This window comes from Scomber japonicus, chromosome 8 (genome assembly GCF_027409825.1).
Source record: "Scomber japonicus isolate fScoJap1 chromosome 8, fScoJap1.pri, whole genome shotgun sequence".
In the NCBI taxonomy this organism is placed as follows: domain Eukaryota; kingdom Metazoa; phylum Chordata; class Actinopteri; order Scombriformes; family Scombridae; genus Scomber; species Scomber japonicus.
Genome location: NC_070585.1, coordinates 17,601,562 through 17,624,483, shown reverse-complemented (window position 1 = coordinate 17,624,483; position 22,922 = coordinate 17,601,562). Strand labels below are relative to the sequence as shown.

At 39.3% G+C, this 22,922-nt stretch overlaps 1 protein-coding gene across 1 annotated transcript; it reads left to right on the top strand.

The window, feature by feature from the left end:
- Positions 1–9,543: 9,543 nt before the first annotated feature.
- On the top strand, positions 9,544–17,126 carry pola2 (polymerase (DNA directed), alpha 2). Its single transcript, XM_053324351.1, has 18 exons — positions 9,544–9,664; positions 10,540–10,664; positions 10,813–10,901; positions 11,022–11,079; positions 11,286–11,395; positions 12,176–12,372; positions 13,185–13,273; positions 13,690–13,842; positions 14,233–14,295; positions 14,470–14,521; positions 14,749–14,867; positions 14,995–15,033; positions 15,193–15,266; positions 15,618–15,726; positions 16,038–16,144; positions 16,241–16,297; positions 16,389–16,515; positions 16,647–17,126. Exons 1-18 carry the CDS (start codon positions 9,580–9,582, stop codon positions 16,797–16,799), a joined length of 1,806 nt encoding a protein of 601 aa, XP_053180326.1. The 5' UTR covers positions 9,544–9,579; the 3' UTR covers positions 16,800–17,126.
- Positions 17,127–22,922: the final 5,796 nt, after the last annotated feature.

Here is a 22,922-nt window from a genome sequence, read left to right as displayed (position 1 = left end):
AGGATGCGGTGTTAAGGGGTGTACACACCAAGCGCGATGACGCGATGTCGCGCGTCTAGATTACAGGTAAAGTCAATGTAAAAACGATTAGTCCTGCAGTTGAGGTAGATTTGGCGCGCATTTGAGCTTATGGTCCACACACTGAAGATGCTCCGAGAAATACAGCAGGTAATGTTGACAGAAACATAAAGTTTATACCTAAAAAGCAAAATGTATTATTAGACAGTGGCTCCATAATCGGCAGGAAACAGGGACTGAGCATCCAGTGCTAGTTTGAGGCTAGTTAGCTTTAGCTAAGCTAGTAGTTTGTGTGATCACCTCCTCAGGTGCTGAGGGTCATCATGAGTTTAAGAAAACTGAGACAACAGCGGGATGTGAAGACTGCTGGGGGGCTTTTGGTCCTGCTGTGGTCTGAAACGGGAGCTCCTGTTCAAAGTTTGAACTGCACCGGTAAGTTTTAGTGTTTGGGGGGCTAATGGGGAATAAAATTGCTTAAAAGAGAGACATGTCAGTGTGTCAGCTCTGAAATATCTACCAAAAATATAGTAACTGTGCTTTAACACAGCAAGGTGGTTATGTATTATTATTATTATTATGCATCCTGTTAGGAAAATATTGATCACATCTGTTTTAATGTTTGTAAAGATTTAGACAAATCATTCAGTGGAAAAAGGCATCAACAAAACAGGAATTTGCTATTAATGAGGATTTTAATTTTTCAATGAATCGACTGGAAACCTCAGAAAAATCATAATCATAATCACATCATACTTCAATGTGACATCAAATGTCAACCAACAATCCAAAACCCCCAAATATTCAATTTACTATAATTTAAGACAAGAAAAAACAGCATTTTCTCACCTTTTGCTATAAAATATGTTATTCCTTTAAAATGTCATAAACAATCAACCAATTAATTTTTTGTCAAGTGACAAATTGATTAATTGCCTTATCATTGCAACTGTGGTTGCTAAAAAGGTGTTCACAGTATATCATGTCCACAACTCATGCTTTGATTAGTATTATAAAGAAAGTAATACATTTATATTGTCTCTGTTTGAAAAATGACATTGACAACATGATTATTAGCCATCAAACAAAGTAACGACTAAAATGATAAATGATATTTCAGATAAAGATCTGACAGCAAATTGCAGCCCATACAATAAGTACAGTTTTGAACTAACTTCAGTTTGGACATGACTACTGTGAAAATTTAAAAAAAGAAAACTAGAGGAATATTTAGCTCTGTTCTCATATTGTAAAAATATTTCAAATTGAAGTGACAATAAAGTAGCTGGTAGCTGTTGGCATTTCTTTCCTACACAGAGTAAAACAAATAGACTTGACATGCGAAACTAAGTTTTTTTTAAGAGTTTTCTCATTCGTGATGCAGTTGCAGCTGCTGGACCCTGGTGCACAGGGATTAAAATGAAAACACTCCCACCTGGTATGTACACACACACACACCTAAACACGTACACACACCTAAACACAATCTTTAGATACATCTTTTTGTCAGTTTGTTTACGTATTATGTAACCCTACAGACGTGCAGGAGTGCATGTTTCCCTGTGTGGGGCCGCGTCCTGAGCCTGACCCCGAGGAACTGTGTGCCTTCACTGAGCTGCACGGTTCCCTCAGATTACTGCTGTCCTTTCAGGTAAAGACTACAGTGATTCGTTACAAGCATCTTATTGTCCTGGATAATAATTACTGATGTTAGAGGCTGGGAATTAATTTTTTTAAGCACTTCAGTGCTTAAACAGAAAAAATTCAACTGTTACATTTTTTGATTGAATTGAATGAAGTCTTTCAAATGAGATTTTTCATAGATGATCACACATGATGTAATTATTCATTTTTCTGTTATATTTTATGTTCATTTTATTGATATAGACCTGTGGATGTGTCCAAAAGAAAGTTCTTCTTCTTTTTCTTCTTTTCCTTCTTCTATCTATATTTTACACTGTACAGATCAAAGATGGAAGACTTGTGGGTCCAGAGTTGCAGCCTCGTATTGAGACTTTCCTGCACACATTCAGTTTGGCTAACGCTGGGGTACGATCAGTTTCATTCTGACATCTTTCATCAAAATTGTTCTATACAATAGTATTGTATAGTATGTATCAAAAAGTTGACTGCCCTTCGTTTTCACAGATCAGGATACACCTCAAACTCAAATTCAATCAGCAGACCATCCAGCAAGAATTTAGGTATGACTCAGTTATGTTATCAGCTTCCTTTTCTGGTAAATCTTGTTGTAACTCTTCCCCCCACCGTTAGCTGTCAGCTTATGAATCAAACCTCTGTGTTGGTTCCTGCTTTACAAATTTGGTTTGGATTATACATTCTGCACTGACTAATTCAGAGTGACATAGTGCTTTACACAGAATTTTAAAAATATTTGGTTTGTCTGTCAGTGAAGAATAAACCAGAAAATATTACAATATCATTTGAGAGGCTGGAAACTGAGAGTTTTTCCTTTTTCCTTTAAAGAAGGAGTTTGGGGACTAATCTTCTGCTGATTAACTAATAGATTAATCGACTAATCGTTGCATCTCTAATAAAGTTACTTGCACATTTAAGAGTAACAAGAAGTAGATCAGATTTCAATAGTGGTTTGCTGTTTGGCTTGTAGCAGTTACAATATAATAAACACAAAGATGCAGGCTTACCAGTTAGACTCCCTCTGGTGTAAATTTAAATGACCAATGGGAATGTCTGCCCCTGTTTTCATGAAGGACTGACATTAAGTTTATGTTCTTGCAGGGTGAAGATCAAAAGTAGAGTAGCTCATGCAGCTCCGCCATCACTGCTCCTGGACATCACCAGTTGTACACAGTCAGTATTGCTGTTTTTTTGTGTGGATCAGTGTTGTCTTATTTGTCACTAGAAAGATTACAGAACTCAAAAGTTACAAGTGTAACCAAACTCACCTTTACCTCATCTGTTAATTTAAAAAACATTATTATTATTATTATTATTATTTATTTATTTATTTTTAAATTTTAAGTCCAGGTTAAAACCGTTTCTCTTTTCATGTGCTTATGATTGAGTTATTTTAAAGCACTTAAAATGTTAATCTTTCATCTGCACTGTATGTTCTTTTAATCATTTTAAACAAATCATTATTTTATGCTGCACTCTCATATTTTATGCTCTATTTTAGTCTAGTTTTTTGTTTTATTTCTCTCTTTCTATTTTTCTGTACTTTGTTTTTCATTATAATTGGATTTTCTTTTTTTGAATTGTATGTTTTACTGTTTCCAATATGTTTATTTCTTTGTTTTTATGTAAAGCACATTGAGTTGCCCTTGTGTATGAAATGCGCTGTATAAATAAAACTGCCTTGCCTTAATGCTACACACTGGAAATCCTGGTGTCAAGTGGAACTGCATAAAGTGTTTTGTCTCTCTCTCTTTTTGGGTTTAAAGTCCTCCAGTGTGTGTGAGGAAGGGAGGCTGGTGTCAGGGAGGTCACCCTGTACTTGGAGCCAGGTTGCCACTGAGTATCCCACCAGATGTCATGGGCCGAGGTCTGTACGGGGAGCTGAGCGTCCAGCTTGTCACGCTACTGAGTCCATGTGTGAAGCAGTACCCCAATCTGCCATCGCAGCTCACCCACATACAAATATCCTTTGCTGATTGTATCATGTAAGAAAACAGACAAGCATGCAGATTTTTTCCTTGACTTCACATGTGTTTAGGTCTTGGTGTACAGTCCCAGCAATGTTCCTGTCTCAGGCCCATCTGCCTTTTTCCAGAATCTCCCTACTAATCTGGACTGTCAGGAAATGGGCCTGCAGGGCCTTCACTGCTCCTCCTTCACAGGTAGACCGCTGCAACTGCAGTGAAACACACATACTGATGATCAGGATATATTTGAGTGTTTTGCAAGAGAAAAGGTGCCTTTCTGAAACACTCAAACTTGGATTAATTACTTTGCCAATATGATGTCTGAGCTGAATACAACTAATTTGCACCACCTGTGATTATTCAATTGGGAGAGAATGTGCACACAGCCCAGGCCTGAAGCTGCTCATAAAAGCTTTAACGGTCCACAAAAAGGCCCATAATTTGAACTAGGGGAATAAAACTAGGCAGAACAATGAAAGTAGAAAAAAGAGCAGAGAACACAAACAAAAACCTTAAAGTGACCAGCACTTGGACAGAAGTGGTGGCGTGCTTTCCTTCAGTCCAGACGCCGGCAGTAAAACTATCACCATTGTATTGTCTTTGTCTCATGTGTCTTTATATGCAGCTAATCTGCATTGATGAATTATGCTCAGTTTTCATGCAAGACGTATTATAACATTCACAATGCAAGAGAATAGAGCAGAAAGTTGGGTTGGTGTACAAAAGGGTTCATAATATGTTTGGAGGCATCATATCCCATACAAAAAAATCTGTGTTTTATATTATCATGTTTAACTTTGACAATGATCTCTCTAACTGGGTGGATTAAGCTCTAATTATACTTCAGTCTCGTTTTCCCTGAATGGATTTTGTCAGATTTAAACATTAGAAAAAGATGAGCATTTTGCAGATGTGGTCATGTGAATGATGTGGTCATGTGAATGTTTCATCTGGATAGCATCACTTTCCACAAAAATGGTGTGCCAAATAGTTGCTTTTGTTTAAAAGCACAAAATGTTCCATTTCATTTGCACATGCAAAAAGCTTTTTCTTTTTGAAAATTCAATTCAATTCAATTTCAATTCAGTTCAATTTTAATGAGAATGTGCCATATCACAACTTAGAGCAGGTATAGACCATACTTTTTAAATATCCATGTCACAGACGCCTTACTCTGGATTTTTTGTATTATGGGGTTTTTGGCGTTGCTGTATGTGTTTTGAAAGTGCACTATGTTACAAATTACAAAATGTTTCTTTGCGTAACGCTTGACCCGCATTGTTTTTTTCTTTGAATCCAGTGCTCTTGTTTTCTTTAGTTTTATCTCTGTCTTGCTTTAGTTTTATACTGGATGGTTTGTAACCTTGTGTTGTTGCTGTCCTGCTCAGGCTGTTTTCTCCTGCACAACTGTTTGGTGTTAAGTCTCATTAGCCGTGCCCTGTTTGTTGCCTACCACACCCGAGTTGTCTTTATTAGTAACTAGTCCCTATGTTCCCCTCATTTTCCAGTGCCTACCCCATTCCAGATGTGTCTTGTTCTGCAATGAGTTCTTTGTGCGTTTATACTTGTCTGTTCTTTGAGATCTATTTCGACTTCACTCAGACCATCACCTCAGTTTTTACCTTGAATGATGCCATCATCATCATTATTAGGTCTTATAGATCCATAGTTATTGCCATATCTTAGGTTCTTTGTCAGTTCGCGGTCAGTGTGTCCCAGCGTTTGCAGCTGTTGTTTTTGCTCCTCATTTTCGCTCCTCGGGTTTCAAGTCGGCCAGTTCTGTTTTTGTCTTTGTCTGCCAGTAACCAGAGTCTGGTAAATAAACAATTATTTTCTTCAGTTCCTGTGGCCCGCCTGTTGTTCATGCATTTTGGTCCACTTGACAACATAACTGACATAACAGAGACCCAACATTCCTCCATTAGCACGCACTTTATGGTAGTGGCGAGGAAAAAAACCCTTTAATGGGACGAAACCCTGAGCAGAACAAGGCTCTAGGTTCACGGACATCTATTGCCTTGACTGGTTGGATAGAGAGAGATTGGGGGGGGGGGGGGTGTTACACAGAGAAGTACAACAACAACAACAACAATTATATTAATAATATAAAAGTGACTAATAATAATAGCAGTAGCAATGATTTCATCAGTATTATTGAGTGTGATTATCTTTGTATTAAGTACTCTATTAATTATCCTGTGGTTAGTTTTCTGTCAATAGTTCAACCCTAAGTTGCTTTGCTGTAAATAGGTACTAATGAATTAAACTAGTAACTTAACTGTAGTCATTTACTCTTGTGAAATTTGGCTTGACTTCTCAGAAACTGTTCTTGCATGGTAAGTACCTCCTTTCCTTGCATAATGAATCACGACCACAAGCTAAACTAAAGCTTTAATGAATCACAAGTAGCTAATTCATTCATTACACAATGTGAAGTTATTTGGCCCCTAGAGAGGATTCTTTAACACAAACTTTGTAGTAAAGTTGAGTTTACTCTGACCAGAAATGGGTCACATTTTTAACTGCTAATGCTGTAATTTCCCCCATGTAGACATCTGTGAAGTCTCTGAACTTAAGTGAACTCAAGATATTAGATAGACAGTGAAAAACAAAATGTTAAAACAATTACCTGCCCGACCCAAAGGTTTACTTTACCATTAACACAGTGTTTCCCCAAGCCTTTTCTATAACACACTGTTGTACCAGTGTTTCTTCTGTCAGTTCAGACTTGCTTTGGATTTCATCACCAATAATCATGTTTTGTTTGCTTTTACTTGTTGTTGCAAAATGTCTTTACTCACTCATTTATTTTACTTTACTTACTTTTGAATTTTCTGGCCTGTTATTTTAGAGTCAGTTTAGTGAGACAAGAGCAAGGAGAGAGAGAGAGAGGGAGAAAGGGAGGGTGTGACCTGTAATAAGAGTCACTCTGGGAATCAAACAGTGGACATTAAGGTTATATGGTATGCGCTTTAACAATTAGGTCACCAGGCTGTCCTGTCCTGATATTTTTAACCTCTGCATTTTTTCCCCTGCAGATCTTGTGTATAGCGGTGGCATTGTGTACAAGATAAAACAAGAAAATGACGAGGAACCACAGCAAGAATCGAGTCTTCTTCCCATGCAACAGAGTCTCTTGATTTTCCTCCTCCTGCAGCACAGTGACTCCTTCATGTCTCAGCTCTCTGATATAATGGGTGAGAGACAGCTGCAGCATGTTTAATCACACAGTGTTGAGTTTAAGACCTACGCCAAAGTGCAAGAATAAGTTACTATTCCAGTTTACAGGATAACTGAACTGAACTGAACTTGAATGTGTTCAATCCCGCTACAGCTACTGAGGCGCTGATAGAGCTCCACCTGGAGGATATTCTGAGCAACAACAGGCGAGCGGTCACAGCAGCACTACAGAATGAGCTGAAGAACACACTCAAAGCCCAAAGTCACAGAAACAAGGCAAGAAAAGTCTGAGATACTCAGACACATGATTTAGAGATAATGTAGACTGTTCTCATAATAGTGTGTGTTTATATATAGAGCTTATTATACAGCCTGTGCAACTGGGCACAAAAGTGGTGGCTCCAGTGGTTAAAATGTTGATATTTGGTCAGTGGTTAAGGTTACAGTTAGGTTAAGTTCCCAGGAAATTAATGTAAGTCTGTGTAAATACACCAAAAGGGACAGAGGTCAGAGTGTGTGTGTGTGTGTGTGTGTGTGTGTGTGTGTGTGTGTGTGTGTGTGTGTGGCTACTTTCAGGGACATATCAGACCAATTGGGGACAAAGGTGTGCCCCCAATTAGCAAAAGCTGGTTTTTGGTTCAGTGGTTATGGTTAGGGTTAGGGTTAGGGTAAGTTCCCAGGAAATTAATGTAGGTCTATGTTATTTACCCAGAAGTGACCTAGAACAACTGTGTGTGTGTGTGTGTGTGTGTGTGTGTGTGTTTGTGTGTGTGTGTGTGTGTTTGTGACATCTAAGGACCAAGAGAAGCTGCGATTAGCTGCTGATGTGATTCTCAGCTCGTCAATCAGTATTGTGAGCTGCAGCAGTAACATGAACTTCAGAAATGCCTGTCTGAACAGCATGAAGGTGTGACACTATGAAAATATTTCAATTATATACATAAAATAACATAATCTGACAAATACACCACTGGCAAAGATGCTATCAGGTTATCTGATACACTGCAAATACACCTATTACATACAGTACAGGGATATAAATGTGTATGTGTCGATAGCATGACAAAAGTCAGATGTGCATAATGTATGTGTTTGTCAGGTGTCTGACACTCATGAACTATCGCCCTCCCTTCGTGATTCACTGAGGACGGTGACATCATGGAAATTCGCTCCCAAGAGCAGGTGCTACTCTGCTCAGGTGAGTGGGATGGGATTGTTGATCACCAAACAGATACTACAAAAACACTTTAATCCTTGTAGATGTTGGCTTTTGAACATCACCAAAATTGTGTTATTTCATTGCTTTGACAGATGGAAGAACATACTGAGAGCGATGATGAGCCCACGAGAACAGAAATCTGAGGATGTTTGTGTTTTAAGAATTCTTGTTGTGGTTGAAAGCTGTGAGGACGATTCACACTGGAGTTAATATATTTGCAACTTAATGCAGGTAGCAGTGTATTTAAGAAATGTGCTGAGAACAGAAAATCTATTCAACCTTCAATTTAACACAAAATAGTCCTTTGTCAATATAGTTTGTTTTAAAGAAGATATTATTGCTTTAACACAGTTTTAAGACCAATATTGAACAGCAGTTTGGGATATTTTTTTAACTTAATCCTGCTTTGATAACATGAAATAAAACAATATGACACTATAACATGATCATCTGTAAAATATAATGTACTGTAATGGTAGTTGCAGCTTTACTGAGACTGTAAGGTTTCATTATATAGTAATGTAAGTCATGGTATTGGGACAGAGTGTTAAATAAGTTAAACTGGGATATCCAGACTGGTTAAACAGGTACTCAAAAACAGAACTCAAATATTTGATTTCTGTTAGGGCTAAATTAGAATAAACAGCAACAGTAACAAATAGATGGCAGGATTGGCTTTGTATGGTCCTGCATCAGACACTCGACTGGTTGTGGTAATTAGATGCAGTTGATGATGCAGCCTGTTTTTGGATGTCATGTAAACTACAGGAAAGGAAGTGCAGTTGCTGTTGAGAGAGGCTTGGAGGCTTTAAGAAAAGGAGGCATTAAGAAAAGCAGTTAAATGCTTTTATAACTTTTTGAAGATGAACAGTTTTTTTTTTCAGGTTGGAAAAGTTATTCCATAACTTGGTACCCCTAAATCTTAACCAAAATTGACCTCTGCAAGTGAGAACCATCAATCTTTATCAATCAATCTTTATTAATAGCGCCAAATCACAAAAAAGTTATCTCAAGGCACTTTACACATAGAGCAGGTTCTAAACCGAACTTTAGAAGGATGATTGATGACGAATGAAAGGTATGAATCAACCTGTCAATTTACTTTAAAGTAAATCTGAAACTGCTCATGTAAATATTCACTTCACATTTGTTAGTTTTAGTTGTTTTAAAGTCATGATGTTACACACTCCGGTACAGTAGGTGGTGTTACATTTAACGCGGGTTTATAGTCTGCCGAAGAAGAAGAAGAAGACGACTTCCGCCGAGCGATGTAACATCCGGCCGCCGACAGCAGTTTTTCGCGGTAAAATGAAATGGACTTCAGATTTATTCCGAGCTATTGTCTCTAACATTTAACTCGTAGCCAATTGTTCTGGAATTTGTGTTTAAGAAAAATCTCTTTTAAGCGGTCCGTGTTGTGAGAGCTAAAGCTAACGTTAGCTACTGAAGCGACACCATAACAACTGGAGATAACTTAAGGCTGATCTCTAACTAACTAACCATCTTTCGTCTTAATTAAGTTACTTTACAACATTAATAATGTCAGCGGTAACATCAGAAAGCTTAAAGTCAGAGCTGGAAATGTTCGACATACCCTGCCAAGATGACTCCGTCCTGGACAAGAGTAAGCATTCATCTATTGCTATTAATTGATGGTTGTCATATTGTGCTGTGTTTATGTGACTGTTTAGTAATTGAGCTCTTCCTTATATGAGCTTTTATCTTGTTTTGTCTGGCAAATTATTGTTGTTGTTATTATTATTATTATTTTATTATTGTTATTAACCTTTATTTTACCTCGAAAGAGCATTAAGGAGGAATCCTCATTTACAATAACAAGTAAAGTGCAAAATAATATTAGGAAAAACAAAATAAAGTGATGAATAAATACAAGTAAACAGATTACGGTGCAGTTAAAAACTATTTGCAATACATTAAAACAAGGTCTGAAATAAGGTGTTTGAACAGGTGTAGTGGTGGTTTTAAAAAAGCTAATTTTAAGGCCTTTTGCAGATTGTTTTAAGTGTAATGGTGCATTATTATAAGAGAATGACAATTTTCCTATTTTGTTTTTGACGATTGGAGTATAGAGAAACAACCTGTTCTGTGATCCAGTACCAATATTGTATGACTTCAGGGTTAAAAGTGATTAAATAGAGGGTGGCAGTAACTGTGATAAAGCTTTATATATGAATAAAAACTAGTGCTGATCTCTCCTCACTGCCAACGATTACCAGCCAACTTTTTGGTACTTTGTACAGTGGTGTGTACTGTAGGGGTCTTTTGTTATAAACCTTTTATAAATAAAAAGATAATAACGCTATAGAAATCATTGTTATGTGACTCATGTGCTCAAGTAGTGGATAATGACCCTCCTCCTCTTATTTTTAATATCAGTCATTGTTGTAACATCACATCCATGTTGCCTCTATGTATATACAGCTATATTGTTGTTTACCTGCTCTGCTTCCTTTTCTTTATTTCTCTTCTGTCTCTTAGTGGTGGAGCAGTGTATCTGTAACAGGATACAGGCAGATGAGATAGTGCTGGAGTGGGTGGCTTTTAGCACCACGAAAGATGGACTAAAACTCACCCAGGACACCCTGGAGCAATTCGAACATGAGGTAACCGAATTTATATTTTCCAAGTAAGTCATAATATATTCAATATTATGGATTTCTGACATTGTTGGTTTGACCTTTGTTCTCTGCTGTCGGTACACTGTCCTGAGCATCAGTTTGTATTTACAGCGTGTGTCCACTCTCTTGGCAGGTCTTAAACAAGAAGAGTAAATCCAAACAAGGCAACAGAAGAGATGAAACTCATAACAGAACCAGAGACATCCACTCACTGCAGGAGTTGTATCCTTTACATTAAACTCGCCGCAACCTTTTAACATTAAATATCCAGCAACACTTCTTTCAGGAGTCTGTTAGCTGTAATGTCATGGTATTACAGACCTTGACATATTGGGTATTCAGAATCAAAGCTGAGGAAGAGGAGGAGAATCTACTGGACGCTTACTCTACTCCTGCTAAGGTAAGTTGTACTGTGTGTAGTAGTATAATAGTGGTGTGCTGAACCTACAGGGTTTTTTTTTTAGGTCTGCACTTTTAGAGCTAAGCTAACATATAGGAAGTGTGGCTCACTGTCTGTCCCTCTTCTTAACATTTTCTCTATATAGCTATGTTTTAACAGCTTCCTCACTTAGTATCCTCTTTCTCTTACTTTGTGTGTTTGTGCAGGGCTCTCAGAAACGAGCACTCACAACCCCAGAACACCCCCATTCAAAGAGGAGTGTAGCTCTGCTGGCCAGTCCTGGCCTGCTGCTGTCTCCTGCCAGCTTCTCTCCCAGGTATTGAGTCCTAAAGCTGCTGAAAAACAGCTGGATCTCTAAACGTGTGCAAATAATGCCTTCTAGTTTTGATGTTGGTTTGCTGCTTTTATTTAAATAATGTGACGGTAAGTATTAAATCATATATCATTATACATGTCCATTGCTCAAAACCATAACATTAACATAATTACTATAATAATGGTGAGAATCCAAAGATGCAGGATGGATTTTGACACACTCTGTGGCAGTCTTTCTATGGGTTTCGACCAATTCCTTAGTTCAGAGGAGACCTGTGTTCCTGACCTCCAATAAAAAAAATCACAGTCTGGCTTGGATCGAAAAGAGGTTTTATTATATTGTAGATGGTGCAGTGTCCACAACAAAACATGAGCCCCATTAGGCCCCTATACTGTAGCATGAGGTAACGAAAAAATGAGAGCGGTCCAAAAACAATACGGCTCTCCCCTGTCTCATCAGCAACACCTGTCCCTCGCTCCTCTATATGTCATTTCCTGGGAGGAGAACCTCATATAAACATTTACACAGTTAAACTAAAACATAAATTTAGAGCCATTAATGATTTCATTGTCCATAATGCAGTATTATTAAACATAACAATAATCAAACTAAATAAGCAGAAATGGCTCTAATACGCTCTAAATGGTTAATTAACAAATTGAAGTGAAAATATCACAACTTAAGCATCAAGATGACATTAATGACTTAAACTATCATCACTTGTTCTGGTGAGCATTAGTTGTCACCTGACTCAACCTTTGTCCTCGTCTGTCTTTGCAGTGCAACTCCCTCACAGAAGTACAGCCAGCGTGGGGCAAAGGGAGAGGTGGTAGTCACGTTCGGGGCTGTGCAAGGAACCCGTTGGGTCGGCAAGAAGACTGGTGCAGGAGTCCAGCTGGAGCTGCTTGAAGGGCCTGAGGAGAGCCTTCGCTGCAGCTACAAGTTCATGTTCCAGAGGCTGCGGGACATTCGAAATGGTGAGAGAAAGAAAAAAAGAAAAAAAAGTGCTCACTGTGTTCATAAAACTAAAAAGGAGAGAGTTATTCTCTTATGGCGCTTTTCCATTATACAGTTCTAGCACTGCTCGGCTCGTCTCGGTACGGTTCCAGAAACGACCTTTTCCATTACGAAAAAGTACGGCTCTGCGAAACTGCTGTGACTTTGTTTTATACATGACACAAAACACATAAACAATGGAGGACTTGGAGGCGATGGTGTACTTGCTGCTGTATGTGGCTTTTTGTCACACACAAAGCAAGAAAGTTGAGCAGTATGGTTGTAATGCTGTTGCCGATATTTAAAAATGCCGGGTTTGATTCTTGTGTGGGACGGATCATGACTCTTCCAGCAACAACTCTTCTGACCAATCAGTGGCCGGCAGTCTGTTGACGTCACATTTAGTATCGGCTCGGCTCACTTGGAACCTCAGCAGAGCAGGTACTAAAAAAGTACCAGGTACCAGCTACTATAGTGGAAGTGCAAAAAAAACCTGAGCCGAGTCGAGTCGTACTGGAACTGTATAGTGGAAAACGCTATAAGTTACAGTTTGGTATATTTTTAATGTTATGAAGAAAAAAAACATAACTCAAAACTAGTGTGATTGTATCTATGCTTGTAACTATACATAAAAAGTTCATTATAAGGTCATAACATGCTCACCTTAAATGTATTGAGGCTACAACTTGAAAGAAACTAAACACCCTGATTATATGAATGTAGACGGTACCTTATAACTTTTTTGCACTTGTTGCCCATTTATAATGTAGATCTTTGCATTTGTCTTCCTCAGTGTTGACAGAGAAGATTGAGGAGCTGGGTGACGGTCTGCGGTCGCACTTTAACATTGAGGAGTTCTCCCCCGTCTCGCTTCCTGCTCAGGTACAGCAGTGTAACTATTTGATGATTTAAATATATGTCTGATGATTTGTATATTCTATATATATTTTATCATCTTAAAGCGTCTGGCACTGAAATGTTTTTTTTTTTTTTCTCCAACCAGGCAGCTTATAGATTTACAAGCTTTTAGTTTTAAAATGTGAGAACTGGTCAGTGTTTAACATTTGAATAGTCTGTTCGTTCATTTGATGAAGGCAGATGTTAGTCATGAACCTAAATGTTCCCATCTTTTATAGAGGTAATTGTAGAAACTGCATGGCATGTGGACCCCTGCACCTAAAAGTGCTTAATTTGACCCCTAACTGTGACTTCACATCAGCCTGTGTATGTGTACTATATTTACATAATTCACACTTTCCTGACCGCTCATTCTGATGTTTATTTCTCTCCACCTGTAGGACAGTATAACAGTGCTGGGTCAGGTGTGCTGTGACAGTAATGGAAAACTGAACGCACAGTCAGTCCTGTTGGAGGCGGGTCCAGAGCAAGGTGGTCAGCAAGTACCTTTGGACCTATCAGAGCTCAAAGAGTACTCCCTGTTTCCTGGTCAGGTGAGCGAAAGGAAACGTCTTGTCTTGACAGATCAGCCTACAAATTAAACTGCTTTGAAAGTCCTTTTTGAAATGAATAAAAACATATTTTAGACAGTATTGACTATGTGTAACAATTGAACACACACTGAGCGGTGGTCTCTCCTTTGCCTGTGCACTTGAGTTTGTGTGCAACAGGTTATAAGCCCACCAAGAATAACAGAGCTAGCCAAAGACCTGGACTGGAGGCTTGCCCAGCGTCTGACCGAGAACTCTGACAACAACCACTGCTACATAAAAATAATGTGCAGGAAATTGTCACAGGCAGAATGCTTCTCCTTCTTATTCACTTGTTGCCTTGTTTGCATCTCTTTCCAAATGAAGTATAGTTCATCTGTCCTGTTTCCTCAGGTGGTGGTGATGGAGGGAATGAACACAACAGGGAGAAAACTAATGGCCTCTAAACTCTATGAGGTGAGCAACAATTTAACACATTTTCTATGTTCTTACAATGCTGGAGTCTGAAATAATGCCATACTTGTTGAAATGAGATGGTGTCATCTCATTTAAATATTCAAACAATATTAACAATATAGAGTATCTTGGGTGTATTTGAGTATCTTCTGTTAATAGTTTTGTCTTTTTTAGGGAGTCCCTCTTCCTTTCTACACTTCTGAGGTGAAAATGGAGACGGATGAAGGTAAGGAGCGATGTTGTTATGTTGCACAATGCAGACATCGATGCTTCCTGCTACTGACTAACATAACTAAACACAGTTTTCTGTCTAACATTTGCTGTAAATTCAGAATATGTACATACAGAAAGCTCTGAACTACAAAAGGAGGCATGTCTGAAGTTCTCATGTGTCTTTTAGTTCTTTGTCGCTTTCACATCCATGAAAACATTCCTTTTCTTATGCAATGTCAGATCCCATGAATGTCCTGGTGGCCTGCGGACCATACACCCCTTCTGACAGCCTGACCTTTGACCCTCTGCTGGACTTAATCAATGTCATTGTCAGGGACCGTCCTGACGTCTGCCTGCTGGTATAGTTTCTCTTTTTGTTGCTTTGCAGTCTTTAGCTCTTCCACACTTCTTCCTCCGTCATTGTTAAATAATTTACAGGACTGCATGTTATGTGTCTGTTTCCTAATCCTCTCTTCTCTTCTCCAGTTGGGACCATTTGTGGATTCCAAACATGAGCAGATTGAGGTACGTTCAACAGTTTGTGTCCTCGTCTAAGATCATTCTCTTCTTCAGGAACCAGTATTTAGCATTGTAGTCAAAACACTGCAATGTGACATGTCAATTGTTCAAATCAAGCTGGTTGGTGATGAATATGTTTGACCGAGTCCTCTGTTTCCACAACAGAAAGCCCAGGTGACTGAGACCTTTGAAACCATTTTCACAAGATGTATTGAAAGCATCGTGGACGGCACCAAAAGGTATGTTTCATATCTTCTTTAAGCTGGAAAGGACCTTATAAATGTGTCCCAATCAGACACTTTTTTGCTGGAATTTGCATGTTAACACTGGCTTAGTCACTCAATTGTTTGACAATTTCATCCAGATGGCAGCAAAACTAGTCACATTTTTATCATCCTCAGCTGTCGTCTGTGCCAAACGCTGATTAGCAAATGTTAGCATGATAAACATTTTAAACATTACACTTGCTGCTTTGTTATTGTGAGCATGTTCACATTTAGATCAAAGCACAGCTGTATCTTATTACAACCACAGCTGTAAACTCTTGTTGTCTCGTTCTATAATGACGCCTCATGTTTTCTTCTGCTCAGTGTCGGCTGTCGTCTGGTGTTCGTGCCTTCACTGAGAGACATCCACCATCATTTCATCTACCCACAGCCTCCCTTCACCCTGCCGAGCCTCAGCAAGGACCAGGCCCAGGTCAGACACACAAAGACCTTTTATATGTAGACCATGTAACGACCATACACATGTAATAGGCTTGTGCGCAATCATACCACAATAAGTTTAACAGTATGATTTAAAACTTTGGATTTGGAGAGTTATTAATATTAACATGATCTGAATAGTGGTATTTTTTTCTCATTTTGTTAAATCTAAAGTCATCAAAATGGAGTCTTCACTCAAGTCTCAGTTGTGATAATCAAACAGAGGAACTTAGAAATTGTTCACTTTGTCAGTGATCACATTTCATGATCAGCTAATGTAATATTTGTCTTCATACTATGCAGCGTGTGACGCTGGTCCCTGACCCCTGCACCCTGCTGATCGACGGTGTGACCTTTGGCTTGACGTCAACGGACATCTTGTTCCACATGGGAGCGGAGGAGATCAGCTGGTGAGGAAGCATTAGCAGAAATTCTCTTTCATGTGGAGTTGAGATAAATCAGATCAGTAACAGTTGTTTAAAAACGGCTTTACTTTTGTGTTGCAGTGGCACTGGATCAGACAGATTCTCACGCATATTAAAGCACATGTTGACCCAGAGGAGGTGAGAGGGACTTAAAGCAGGTTATTTATTCTATTTCCTAGTTTATGTTGCCTTGTGTTAACAACTGCTGTGTTTCTGTTTTAACTTTCAGTTACTACCCGCTGTACCCGCCTGTGGAGGAGGTGAACATGGACTACGAGAAGTTCCAGAGCTTCGGTCAGATGCCGCTTACTCCCGACGTTCTCATCATCCCCTCTGAGCTGCGCTACTTTGTTAAGGTACAGAGTTCACATACCAGACTGCAGCCTGTAAACAAACATTTATTCCACTTTTATCACAATTTTTAATAAATCTAATACAGTTAGATGCCTTGATTAAACACTTAATCTTCACTTTATCCTTCATTCAGGATGTGATCGGTTGTGTATGTGTAAATCCTGGACGTCTGACCAAAGGCCAGGTGGGCGGGACATATGGCAGACTTCTCATTCAGCGCAGCGCCTCATCAGAGGACCAGAGGAGAGTGAGCCCCTGTGTGGCTGCTCAGGTGGTTAAAATCTAAGCAGAAGGACTCAAAATTCTAATTGACACCAGAAATGAGCTGAATTTAACAAACTGATGTAAAATATGTATAAAAAACAGTTTAAACCAACTGACTTGGTTTATTTTTATATGAGTGGGGATGACCTGATCAGCAGATATGTACTCTGGATGAAGATGTCTTGACTTTGAATATTTGTCACTCAGATACAGCAGCGATAACAATGTCTTTTCAATAAATGATTGTCACCTTTTGTACTACATTTGATACGAGTGTTCTCTTCCATCTACCAGTGTTATTATTATCCTGAAGTTAAAAAGCTTCTATGGCTCTGATTCAATGAGACTGAAACCTGCTGAAAACCATTGTTAAATATGTCTGTTTAATGTTTAAAGTACAGTTTAATGTGGTGATTAGTCCAAGTGAGGGATATTGAAATTTTGATGAAAATGACAAATTTGAATCCTGTCTCATCAAACATCAGGAAACAAAACTACAAATGACTGTCCTGCTGTAACAGGCTGCTGTTTCACCTCCGTTTCATCCCTTGTTTGATTAAAAATGCTCTGATATATTACCACTCTTATTGACTGGTATGTTGAGTCCTTCGGCCTCAGGCAGGTTGGGGTACATTTAGTCATAAAAATGGTCGAACTCGTCAGAGTCACTCTGTAGATCTGACTTTGACGATGTGAGTTGAAAAATCTCCACTTTGTCACAAACTGCTGGAAAAGAAATTGAATGTAAATCAGAATCAAATATTTCTGTATTCATTTCATCTTGACTGTAATTAAATGATAATGCTGTACCTTTGGGTTCCTCAGTTTTTGGGACCTTTTCTCTAAAAATGTAAAGAAAAATAAAAGTTATTAATATTTCAGGATTTTTCAGGATTTTTAACCCGAAAATCTAAAACAAGTACTCACTCTGTTTTTTTTGTCTGTGTTTGAGGTGCGAGAAGATCCTCAACATCGTCCTCATCACTGATTTCATTTAAGTCATCGTTAGATGATCCTGTTTTGTTACCGTCCATCTCGTCATTGTCTTCAGCTGACTCCTCTGGAATAATGTTGATCTTTCTAGGTCTGAAAACACATTTTCACGTGATTCAGGTTCTTTTTCAACTTTGAGTTGTGAGAAAAATCGTTCTTTTTTTTCTGTCTTACCTGTTCTCCTGTGGTGAGATGATACTGTCGTCTGAGTCTTTTTCCTCTACTACCTCTGCCTTGTCACTGCTCTGCTCATTATCCTCCTCCCCACTTCCGTCCTCATCTGACCCCCCATCATCATCATCATCATCATCGTCCTCTCTCTTGTCCTCACTTTCCTCACTCTCATCCTCGTCCACCTCTTCATCCTGAGAAGAAGCCTGTTTCCTGACCTCATCGTCTTTGTTCCTCAGCTTGTCTGATTGCTCTTCATCATCTCTCTGATCCTCATCTGACGACGACGACGACTCCTCCTCCTCCATCTCATCCTCTGCTCCTGTTTCCTCTTCTTCTACTATGGCATTCTTTCCTGCAGAAACATCATCATCCTCCACACCTCTGTCCTCTTGTAGTTCATCTCTTTGGCTGTTCGGCTCTTCGTCTTCACCACTTTCCTCATCATCTTCTTCTCCATCTTCCAGTTCTGTCTTGTGCCCCGTTCCCTCCACAACTTTTTGTCCTGCACCACTTTGTTTGGAGCTGCTGCTCTCCTGCTCCGCTGATTTATCTGGGTCTCCATTTTCAAGTTGTATACTAACACTCCCTGACCCCTCGTCCCTCTGGCATTCAGACTCATCCCTGCAGCTCTCTGATTTTTCAACAGGACTTTGATTCCCATCATTTTCAATCCTGGAGTCCTCCGACTCCTCGCCAGTACAATGACTCTCCTTACTGGGACTTTCGTGGACGTCTCCTCTGCTCCTGTTCTTCTCCTTTGCTACCTTCTCTATCCTTGGTGATTCAGCGACCACATCCTCAATCCTCCTCCTTGTCTTTTTACTGCTGCTGCTGCCTTTCTCTGATGAGGCTTCACTTTGGGCTGCTGCAGCCAAGGCAACGACAATGGCACTGGAAGTCCTGGATGACCTGAGAGAGAAATTCATGAAAAAGGAGTTTATTGTACAAATTAAAGTATTGTTACATGATAACGTAGCTCCATGGTACCAAATATGGGGGTCAAAAGGGACCCAAATAAAGTAGGTGGACACCCAAATACTACATCTGTATGTTGGACATTTCTGGCTGCAGGAATTTGCTCCTATTTTCTCACAAGAGCCTCCATCAGTTCAGACACTGACATAAGCAATAAACCCAAAATGGAGTAGCGAGCTAACATGCAAGGGACTGACATAACTATGAGGAGCAACTAGAGTTCAGCATCTCGCTCAAAGACGCTGAACCTGCGACTAATGGACAACCAGGCCTACTCCCTGAGTTACAATCATCAGACACCATCAGAGAGAGGGAGAGAGAACAGGAAGAAAAAGAAGAAGATAGGAAAAAAGGGGGGGAAACCTCTGCTTCAACGCAGCTATTCAAATACTCAGACTATGTGAGGCCCAATTTTATTTATATAGCCCAATAATATATTTGTATTGCTCTTTTTGTACTGTTATTTGTACATAATAATCAAAATTTTAATTTCTTAAATTTTATATTCTTCTTTCATATTACACTACTTTCTCAACAAATTCATTTAAACATATATAACTGTGGGGAAATGACAGATCACAGATAACACATTTGTCTCAAACAATCTGTTAACAGTCTGAAAATCATACCACTTTCCCTCTATCATCAGACAAGGAATAGCTCCTTTAACAGTGACAAAGACATTGCATCACTTTCAAGGATCACATATCAAAAAGTGCTAGGAACCACTCACAGAAATTGCCATATATAATAAGAAGGAAAGTACATAATTAAATTGTGTGCAACACTAATAATGGACAGATGGGATTTTCAGCTGTTTGGAAGAACATGTGAAGTAGACAAGCAGGGAGGAACATAATATAGAGAAGAACAGAGGGGTAGCTGAATGGGTTACAGCAAGATACAAATTGGAAATGCATGATAAATCAAGAATACAATGACTTACTCCTGAGAGCTGCAGCTTTCTGTCTCTGAGGAGGTACGCTGTTCTCTTCCTCTCTTCTCCCTCTTCTTCTTCTTCTTCTCTCTGCTCACCTGACTGGAATCCCTGCCACTCTCGCTGCTCCCTGCGTGGCCACTGGATAGACGAACTAGGTAAAGGACGTAGACAGACACACAGATATTACAGGAAGATGCATGATTAAAAAAGATCTTACACATACTAACAGAAGGTATGTGCCTGTTTGCTGTGTTAACCAGGAAATGTCAACCTGCAGTTCCCACCTGGTTTGATGTCCAGCTCCTGAGATGAATCACTGCTCCTGCTTCCACCTCCTCTGTCTGTCTTTGGTCTTGGTGCTCTGCTTGTCTCAGCCTCCTCTGCGACAACAGGTGCCACCCCTCTATCATGAGGAGGCTGCGCCATGTAGAGCTGACTCAACAAAGCCTCATAGCCTGAAGGCATCCCAGCTCCACCAGAAGCCCAGAACCAGGAGTGGTCAGGCTGAGAGGAGGGCCAGCCTGGTGGATTCTGCCTGGGCTGGGGGTGATGACGAACAGGAGTGGCAGCGAGATGCTGGAGATGGAATGGATGAGGATGTGGAAGGAAAGATGGAGGAGCTTGAGAGGAAACCTGAGGCTGATAAGGCACTCTGACAGGAAACCTGAAAGTGTGGGGTTGAGACTGAGTCAGCCAGGTTGAATGAAGGGCCTCATATTGGTTGTAGTTGGAGTGACTGTTTTGACGGTGGTACTCCTGAGGTGCAGAAAATTTCTGAGGCTTTTTAGTTTGGGCTGTGGACAGAGATACATGTTAGATGGGAGTTTGTACAGTGCGTGTGAAGTAGGACATACTTGCTCACTGTAAATATCTAAGCAAAACAGGAAAATAGTTTGTGAAACATTCATGTAAAGTAACTAATTTGTTAAAGTCCCTTATGTTCCCTGACCTTCTTTGATAATGTATTAAATTCCCAGATTTTACTGTTTACTGTAATCGCCCCTAAAATCAAGAATATATGTGGCAATAATATTCAAGGAATGTTACAAGCAGGGAAGAGGACAAACCTTGTGAAAGTAAAGGTTGATCTACAGAAGACTTTGTCACTTGTTCTTCTGTATTTTCCAGACACGTCTTCAAATACTCATCTATTCTCTGTCCAGGAAAACATGTTGGCACACAGTGTACAATTAACAGAAGTGTGTGAAGAATGAAGAGCAGAATCATTATTAACCCCTGTTTGCATCTGTTTTAAACAGAGGGTAGCTCATATTTAACCATAAACTATTACAATGGTTAAAGGGTGTCTCATGGTTTATGCTGTAATTTTACAGCATTTAATTTTACAAAAATTAGGAAGAGGGTTGAGGAGATTAGAGTTTAGACTTTAAATATTTTTCTGTCATTTTTCAGAGTTAGCTGTACTCTTAAGTTACATATTTGGTATTTTCAAGTACTGTGCATTGCTGGTACCTTCCTTTGAGCAGCTTCTGTTTTCTCCTTGAATTGCTGCTCCCAGCGGGGGGAGCTCTCCTCCAGGTACCTCTCATACTCTATCTGCAGGGGTCAAAAGTCAAGATGAAGACACAACATCAGGGATTTAAATAAGGCAAGAGAACATTTCTGTGTGTGATTGTGTGTGTGTGTGTGTGTGTGTGCGTGCGAGTGTGTACCCGAATAGTTTTCATGGCAGCAGTGCGGGCCATCATCTCTCTCAGTGCGTCCTGAGCCTCCTCGAACTGCTGCAGCAGCTGCTTGTTGTGTTGCTGTGCTGCTCGCTCTCTCTCCTTCAGCTCCTGCCAGTGTTGTTGCAAATGCTTCATCCTTCTGCAGGAAACACACATGCAGTTTGTCTTACTTTTAAATATACATATATATTGATACAAAGCATGTTTACTATGAACTTACAGATGTTGGGAACTCTGATGAGTTGAAAAGTCGGCTTGCAACGTCATTGACCTGTTAAGACTGTAAGGGAAAGGGACAGTGCATCAAAATACAGCATCAGAGACACCTCCCACCTTCCCACAGATCATAAACTACACTACACTCCCTCTAGTGCTGAACAGTACATATCTTTATTATAGAAAAGGCACATGATACAAATTATTTGGGGGGGTTGATGTTTTTTTGTCATTACATAATAAATCAAATTGTAATTTAACAAAAAAAAAACAACCCAAAACCCACATCTTTCACTCCAGTTTCCATGTCAGCATAAAACATTTTACCTCTTTTTTAGACTGTGTTCTTTTAGACTGCGATTTGTGAAAGTGTTGAAGGTTTCTCTGTCCGTGCCGGTCAGATGTCCAAGAGACAGTAAATTCTCCCTCGGTGCAGCCATGATTGCATGCTCTCAGTAGATGCAGAGATTAACAGGGATTAAGGTCTGTGCTTTGGGGGAGGGACCAAAAACGTGTTGTCAATCCCAGCATGGGTGTGGTGTTGCAGTGAGACCTCTTACAGGTAACTAGGTCACTTAAAAGGTCCAATTAAATTACTTTCCCATGAAAAATAACAATTCAGACACACAATTCACATATTGAACATAAGCCCCCAAATACAAGATATTACTGACAAGGGCTGCATCATAAATCTTAACCTCTTACTGGGCACCCCAATTTCATGCACATGCTTGACAATAATTTACTCAAAATAACAAGGTTACTGTTTTTCAATCATCAGAAAGTCAGAATCAGGGTTGGGAAGGTTACTTTGGAAATGTAATAGATTACAGATTACCCTATTAAAATATAATTAGTCATGTGACTATTTCAATAACTTAATCAAAGTAATGTAACATATTATATTCGATTACTTTTCTAATTTCCCGAGGAATGTTTTCAGCTGTTAGAGTATAAATTCAGGTGTTTTTCATGGATACTGACATTCTTTATGACATCATTTCTTAAAGCAAGATATATCTCTCCTTTTTTAAATGTATTCATTAGTTCATGTAGATTTTGGAATATAAAATAAAGATATTTTATGAAAAGATTTCAAGGAATTAAAAGCAGCAATATAGATTCAGTAACATTTTAAACATTGAAACATGAGGAAAAC

Coding starts and splice junctions, on each gene's coding strand:
- pola2 (XM_053324351.1), top strand. CDS start 9,580: ATGTCAGCGGTAACATCAGAAAGCTTAAAGTCAGAGCTGGAAATGTTC. Junction 10,902..11,021: donor ATCCACTCACTGCAGGAGTT/GTATCCTTTACA, acceptor TTGGGTATTCAG/AATCAAAGCTGAGGAAGAGG. Junction 15,034..15,192: donor CCAAACATGAGCAGATTGAG/GTACGTTCAACA, acceptor TTTCCACAACAG/AAAGCCCAGGTGACTGAGAC.